At 33.9% G+C, this 8,426-nt stretch overlaps 1 protein-coding gene across 1 annotated transcript; it reads left to right on the top strand.

Moving 5' to 3' along the window:
• Positions 1-785: 785 nt before the first annotated feature.
• On the top strand, positions 786-5,241 carry LOC145576150 (rRNA biogenesis protein RRP5-like). Its single transcript, XM_081633937.1, has 5 exons — positions 786-1,665; positions 2,395-2,577; positions 3,116-3,190; positions 4,183-4,319; positions 4,782-5,241. Exons 2-5 carry the CDS (start codon positions 2,413-2,415, stop codon positions 4,999-5,001), a joined length of 597 nt encoding a protein of 198 aa, XP_081490063.1. The 5' UTR covers positions 786-1,665; positions 2,395-2,412; the 3' UTR covers positions 5,002-5,241.
• The last annotated feature ends 3,185 nt before the right edge of the window (positions 5,242-8,426 follow it).

The following is an 8,426-nucleotide window of genomic DNA, read 5'->3' as shown; positions in this document are numbered from 1 at the left end:
GTAGTAAAATAAAGTCGTAGTCTATCTCCTAAACTTAAAATAAAGTAATAGTAAAAAAAAAGTTGAGCTAATTAGTCCACATTACATAAACATATAGAGTACAATAAAACAATATCGACTCATACAACACAAATAAGCAACACATTACAAGGAAAATAATCTAAATAAAAACCCGTGATAGAACGGGCCAGAAGGCTAGTTGAATATCAATAAAATACTCATTGAGATAAATCAAACAATACCCCATCTGACTACGTTCTTTCTTATATATTGAGAAGAATTTAGAAGATTCTATGTAGTTGTAAATAGTGTAAGATTCCAATGATGGGACGGAAGGAGTACATTATTATTTCAACAACAATCATGGACTTTTAATTGTATATATGTTAGATAAGACCTTGCTAAACACGAAACATCATCACCAACTTCCTTCGTTCTATTAAATTGTCCCATCGCATGTTTAAATGTGTGTTGGTAAGCCTTATTTGTGTTGTTCTCACTCACTTGTGGTAAAAGCTTAAAGGTAAATATCGTTAATGGCCTTAGATGGTATTGTGTAAGAGCTTTTTATGCCTATAGTAGCTTATGTAACTTTACTAGTTTACTTTCCTTTCTGTTTGTTGTATACTCAGTTTAATTAATTTAATTTTAACTGTTTTCAAAATAATGACAAAAAAAAAAAAAAAAAAAACTTACAAAAAATTGAAACAATCTTTGGAAGAAAATACAAGTTCATCAAATTGATGAACTTGAAATGTTTATCTAAGGTTATAATTGTCACATTATGCATTTAAGTATGGGTAAGTTTGTAATTTCACTAATAGAAGAAGTTAACATTGTTCACTTTCCTGAACACTGTCATTAATGGAGGACAGAGTATTTGAAGAACGTTAATGGCGAAATCAACCCCCTTCAATGGCGAAATTGAAGTTCGCGAGCAGCATCAATGGAGGAGGATGATACCTCTTCCCTTTGGGATTAATTATTCCCATTATTTTCCCACTTTTTTACTAGGGTTTTCGTTTAAAAAAATACGGTGATTGACATTGTGGTTTATAAGCGGCTTCAATGTAGGAAAGAAGAATTCATCAATGGGGGAAAGGGGAAAGCATGAGAACCTTTAATAGGAGAAAGAGGGAAACGACTTTACAGCTGGATGTTGATGTGGCTCATTTACTATTCGAGCTTTGCTTCTAGGTCTGTCCATGACTCCTTTCTCTTGTTATCCTCAAAATTGCTGTTGAGTTTGTCTCTCAGAACCTGGTCTGGTTGGTGAGTTTGAGAAGGCCACTGTTCTGGTTAGTTCTGGTGCTGGGAGCGCTTCGACTGCAGGTCAGGTTTGGTCCCCCTCCTAGAATGGGATTTTTTAAGGTTAATGCTGATGCTGCTGTCATCGATAACAATTCTGTGGGTCTTGGTGCTGTTATGAGGGACGAGTTTGGGGTTGTCATGGCCTCCACTTGCTGTTTGATGGCTGGTTCTTTTGATATTATTGTTGCGGAAGCTTTCATATAAAGACCCTCTCAGTGGCTCCAGGGCTCTCCTCTCATATAAAGACCCTCTCTCCTCTCAGTTATTTCATTGAAACGCACTCAACGTTCTCCATTGAAGCGCAGTTCACCGTTGAATCTAATTCTTGTATCCCCCATTGAAGCAGCTTCTAAGGTAAGTTGTTTGTTGTTGTTATCATCATATCAATTTCACAATCTAGGGTTTATTTTTCATCTAATCTAATTTTATTATCCGTGCTTTTCAGTTTAGGTTTCATAAATCTCAACTTTTGGTTCTAAATTCTTAGATAATGAAACATCATAACTATAATTATGATTATTGAATCAAATATCCCTAAAATTATGTATTTTCCGAGATAATTGAATATGAAATTAGATCTCTTTTCCCTCCTGCCCTGCCTCTGTTAGTAGTTGATTAAAGGTCATCTTTTGAATTTGAATTTATAACTGAAATTATGATTTGGTAGTAAAGTATTCTGATTTCGTTCCATGCTCTCGCTGTCTTGGTTTAAGGAAGACAACACAATCCAATTGGAAGAAGAAAGCTTCTAATTTTTCCAATTAATCAATTTGTAAATTTGAGATGGCTTGAATGGCTTTATCTTGAATTTTGCATATGGTTGAATGGCTTTAAGTTATACTCGTATGTACATAAAAATAAGAACTTTATATAGAACTCTAGAGAACTTTAATTATATTTTTTCATATATTTCTATCATCAAAATATTAGAAAAGGAAACGGAGGGAGGATAATCTTTCTTTGAAATCCAATATAGGTATCATTGTTTGTTAATGTTATTTTTTAAGGGTAGATAAAAGTTATTGCAAGACACTATTTGTTGTTATCTATTCTTGATCACATTTTTTTTCCTGTTTCAAGCAGGCAACTGCATTTAAAGCTATGATCACCCACGCAAACGCTAAGCCTGGTGTAAAAGTAAAGGGTAAAGTTATTGCTGTCTTGAACAAGGGTGCTATTGTGCAGCTTCCAAGTGACATCAAAGCAGTCTGTCCTGCACGACATATGTCCGAATTCCCTCTTGCGAATCCTAGTGAAATATTTAAGGTTACAACTCTTTTTACTTGTATGGTTGCATTTTTCTGTTAACATATGTCTTGCCAAAAGTGTTTTTTTTACAATGTGCTGTTCGTTGTGTTGGATGAATTCCCTTTTTAATTGCCCTATCAAGCCAGAACCTCACTCAGGTCAACCCGTCCCGCATTAGAAGGCTAGACACTTGGAGAGTGAGGGGGAAGGATAAGTGAATCCCCACCTTCAAAGTGCCACTAGTGGGGATTGAACCCCAAGGTGCTTACCTTTTCACTAGGCCACGCTTTGCTTGGTAAATAATTGTTCCATCAATTTATTGCTCCCACTTGGGTTACAGCTCACGTCACCCACCTTCCTTTTCTGGATATGATTCATTAAAATATGCTAAGGCACTTGACATAGTATATTTTTTGCGCTGCATAGTGTACTATGTTTCCAATTTGAAAATGTCAGTATTGTCTTCCTAAGAATCTCGTAGATCTAGTGAATTATGTATGCAATTCCTAGAAGCTTTTGTTTCTGTGTAATTTTTAAGATGTATGGTTTCATTCAGGTTGGAGCTGTGCTAAATTTCCGTATTCTGGGTTGCAAGGCGAAAAAAATAACTCTTACACATAAGGAAAAGCTTGTGAGTATTTTTCATTCCAGTTTACTGGCTCTTTTTTTAATTGTTTCATAACTATGTTGTTACACATGAGGAATAACTTGCGAGTATTATTTCTGACAATCTGATGTGAGGAATTTAGATGATAAAAAAATAGTTGCAATTCCACCCCATCTATGCTAGTTCTTATCATCAAAGTATTCAGTACATTACATTAAGATGATTTACAAATCCATGTGTGTTCCTGCTAGGGGTGTGAGAGTTTAAAACTTGATTTGAGGTACGGCATATTGCAAATATTTGGGTATTCAACCAGGAACAAGCTTTTGACCTGCCCAGAACAAACAAATGCTCAGCTATTGCCTTGCCTTGTCTGTAACCAGACTCTTGTTTTGAGAGTCTCAACACTATTGGTGAACTCCAGATTGTGATTTGATGCTTATCTCCTTATGTGTCTGTTTTGTGGTTATTGATAGTGATTGTGGGTAAACTGGGGACATCATCATTTCTAGCATTGTGAGCTATAGCTGTTGTTCGATGGAATAGTTTGTTGTAGATTGTGCAGAATTGCGGATTGAATATGTTTCTCATCCTACTGTTCTGCAACAACTGCATGTTGTTTACTTAAGGTTTTTGGTAGCAAGAAAGTGTCAGCAGAGGTCTGCATTTTTGGAAATCTGGGTTCTTATTGTGCGATAGAATGTGGAGCTTACAGAATAGATCTAGTGTCATTAGTTCTTATAGGATAGTTTGGAGTACCTTGCTTCATGCTACTCTAAGGGGGTGTTTTTAAGATTAATATATAATTATGTATTTGGCATGCCTTTTATTTCCTTTTAACTTTTCCTGTGGGTACATCTCACTTGATTTGTTTTTCTAAATCATATATTTCTTATGAATAGGAAGGATTTAGGTCACTGTTTGCAGTTGTTTGTGCTAGATGATTATTGTCTTTTACTTTGAATAGTATTTTCACTTTGTCAACTCATGTCTGATGTGAAGCTTGAATTCTTCAGGTGAAATCAAAACTGAAGATTCTTAGTTCCTATACCGATGCAATTGAAGGATTAGTAACCCATGGGTGGATTTCACATATTGAGGAACATGGATGCTTTGTCCGGTTTTACAATGGTGTTAGGGGATTTGCTCTCAGGTTCCTTCTTTGATATAGTTCCGTACTATGGGATTTTTTTTGAAATAGCGATGATGTGCCTTTATGTTGAGAGTTGACTCGTGTGCTATATGGGTATACTATATGATCTTTGAATCTTTGATTGTTGTTAACCTGAGACTTAAATGAGAGAAATTGGACCTAATATTATCATGAAATTAAATGTTTACTTATTCTCAAGATTTTGTCATTTCCTTAGCTTTTGAAGGTTTTAGGTTGTTTTAAGGGTTTCCCAAATTCTAAATACCTTTTTAGTAGGAATTGGAATCTGACATAGACAATTGGGTCTTTTTTGAAATTATGTTTGTTTTGGATTTAGTATCGAACTTATTTTAAGGTGGACTATGTTTAAAAGCTGGAGTTGCTGTATACAATGGTTATGGACTTATGGTCTTTCATGTTTTTCAAAGGTTCATTTACTTATCAACTAATTAATGTTTACAGATCTGAACTTGGCGAGGAGCCAGGATGCGATACAAGTTTGAGATACGATATTGGACAAGTAGTTAAATGCAGAGTAGCAAGATCTGATCCTGCATCTTATCGTATCTATCTCAGTCTCCTTGATTCTCCAACTGAGACTTGTGAGGATGACATGAACAATCTCAGTCTCCTTGATTCTCCAACTGAGACTTGTGAGGATGACATGATCAAGTTGGGCTAGAGGTGTTTGTTGAATAATCAATACTGTAAACCAACCATATCAAACTGTATTTTTGCAGTATTGTGTGGTTTGCAGTCCGAAAAGATTGTGGTGCAGTTGGTCTTATTGACAGAGTGCGTTTGCAATATAATTATAGCATAAATGGATTATCAAGTATGGAGTACTTGTATGTAGATCTAATTAATATTTTGGATTTTAAGGGTTAAGCCCTCAACTTATGTAGCTAATATATTACTAGTAAAATATTACTCTTTAAACACATTTTGTTCTCTAATATCTCCTACTTCGTATATATTTGTTAGATTCCATTTAGAACCTACAAGTGGATAATCTGCTTCATGGAATTGTCGAGATATTTTTCATGTGAAAGGAAACATGATAACTGAAAATTGGCCTTTTACTATATGCATTTTGCTCAGGTGAAGTCATTGTTGAAACTTGGGCATGCATGTTTTCTTTGAGGTGCTGGTGTTCTATTGAAAAAGTTTGGACTACATTAACAGTAGGAAAGGTACTGGCAACACAATACTTGTATTATTGATTTAAACTACTCATTTGCCACATATTATGATGATAAACTCATCCCTCATACGATACTCTACACGTCCTACCTATCAACATACCAATGGGGTTGCACGTACAGTCCTAAACTGTGACATGTATCATGAAACCTATCTATACAATTCATATACTCATAACATCTCCACTCAAACAAAAACTTAATGCAAGTCATATACTTCAATGAAAAATGTCTTTTTTTTTTTTTTTTTTTTATTTTTTTTTTATTTTTTTTAAGAATCAATGAAAAATGTCTAGAATAACCTAATTTGGAGTAATTAAGGCTCTATTCACTTCACCTTAAAAAAAATATTAAGTAAAAATAATTTCAGTTCAGTAAAAATAAGTTTAGTTTAGTGAAATTTAGTTATCTTAAAGAAGAATTATAATAGAAAATCAGTAAAAATAATTTCAATTCAGTAAAAATAATTTCAGTTCAGTGAAATTCAATTATCTTAAAGAAGAATTATAATAGAAAATCAGTAAAAATAATTTCAGTTCAGCAAAAATAATTTCAGTTCAGTAAAATTAATTGAAGTTCAGTAAAAATAATTGAATTTCAGCAAATATAATTTTGTTTCAATAAAATTAATTCCACTTCGGCAAAAATAAGGTGAAGTGAACGGACCTAAATGTATGTAATATCTAATGGAATAAGATCAATAATCCAACGAAATTAGTGAAGACTTTAATATGCCGCAGATTGAGAACAATGAAAAAAAATAATAATAACCTTATCTAATTAGAAATAACCCCATACCATAGGGAAATTGAGGGGGAAAAAAACTACTCTGTTATTATGTTAGTAGTTAAGGCACTAATTAATAATATAGTAAATTACTTTTAAAATTGATTAATATTAGGCCTTGTTCACTTAACCTTAAAAAAATAATATTAAGTAAAAATAATTTCAGTTCAGTAAAAATAAGTTCAGTTCAGGAAAATTAATTTCAGTTTAGTAAAAATAATTTCAGTTCAGTTCAGTTTATTAAAAGTAAGTTCAGTTCAATAAAATTCAGTTATCTTAAAGAAGAATTATAATAGAAAATCAGTAAAAATAAATTCAGTTTAGCAAAAATAATTTCAGTTCAATAAAATTAATTTAAGTTCAGTAAAAATAATTTTAGTTCGGCAAATATAATTTTGTTTCAGTAAAAATAATTTCAGTTCTGTAAAAATAATTTCAGTTCAGCAAAAATAAGGTGAAGTGAACGGGATCTTAGTCGAAGTACCATCATATTTGCTAAAAGGCACAATAATTAATTAGATACTACTCCGTATCAATGACCATGTATCACAATAGTCGTTAGTTTGTTACAATCTCAGCCTACACATTTCAAAAAGACAAATGAAGAAGTTCTACAACTCTGCTAGGCTTGGCAGCTATGGCTAATCCCTTATTCATTATTTAGATATTTCTTCTCCCTCGTTTTCTTTACTATACATCGCGATTAGTACCAAGTACTATAAAACCGGTGGCATAAACTTAAGCTACAGTTTCCACGTCAATGCTACTACTACGTATCACAATTCACAAGCAGTACTGATCTTGGTAAGTAGTCTATTCAATGATAAGACTATAAGTTATTTAATGACAAGACTTTAAGCAGGCAGACTAAAGTATGTATCTTGTTAGGAAATCAGTTCAAAGCAATGACTGTTCCATGAAAAATCCGCCGCTTCTTTCCCAGTTGATGGAGTTGATGCAGGAGCTTCCAGCATGTCTGCGAGCTCATTACAAGCATGCTGAAAGTAGTGAGATCCAGCAACACATCAGAGTTTGATGAACAAGCCTACCTCGAACAACTTGGAAGGCTCATGACTAACTCATCATATTCCATAAGCTCTTAAACATATTGTCCGGTGTGTTTTGGATCATGCCAATCATGCTCAAAGTCATGATGCAATCCCTTTCTAGCTTATTTCTAGCTCACGAAATAACCCAACTCAAAGTCATAACCCGAACTCACGGCTATTCCCTTCAGATCCCTAAACACGTATAGTGCCAGGGAAAGAAACGAAGGCAACAACTTTCATACATTCAGTGATGCAATCCAACCCTGCCTACAGCCATGATAAATGATCTTACCAGGTACATTGACCAGTGCCCTCAGTGAACAAGCTCCATATAATAGCGTATACTGAGCACATTTGTAGCTTAGTCTAATACAATGAAAGCTTCTCCTTTTCATTAAATAAGAATACTGATACAACAATTTACTATAGCATTAAATGGCATCTGTAATTCATTATCAATGTCTTTAAAACGATTTGCTAAGAAACTACGCCAATGTATCCGAATTACGCCTACACTTCATCATTGGTACAAACATGTAGACAACACTGATAGACGAAAATTCACATAAAAAAGGAGAGATTACTTTAATTCACCTTGCAGCATAAAGCCTATAATTTCTGGAAGATCATACAAAACGAGATTGTAAGTCTGAATCATAAAGCCAAGATTACAGAGTTGTTTATGTAAAATCACCAGGGATCCCATCCATGATACAGACATCAGAAGCAAAAAAAAAAAAAAAAAAAAGAAAACAGAGAGAGAGAGAGAGAGAGAGAGAGAGAGAGAGAGAGAGAGAGAGAATGAAACACCAACAGCCAAGTCTGGACTATACAAAAAATAACAGTAGTAAAGCTGCAGCAATAACATATCATTGCAGAATTTATGCCGTAGCTAGATTCAACAAGTCATCTAAATTAACCTCTTCTCTTCTCTGGATGCCCCCAAGTAATAAAAACATTGACTATCCAAGTATCACCACTACTTCACACAGGAATTATGTCAATTGGAGCTAACATTGGTCTGATATTCATAGATTGTTTAGGAGCATCCTACACCATCTCAAATTTCT

Source organism: Chenopodium album, chromosome 13, assembly GCF_948465745.1.
Source record: "Chenopodium album chromosome 13, dcCheAlbu1.1, whole genome shotgun sequence".
In the NCBI taxonomy this organism is placed as follows: domain Eukaryota; kingdom Viridiplantae; phylum Streptophyta; class Magnoliopsida; order Caryophyllales; family Amaranthaceae; genus Chenopodium; species Chenopodium album.
The sequence above is the reverse complement of the archived record's forward strand: the minus strand, read 5'-3'. Positions and strand labels throughout refer to the sequence as shown.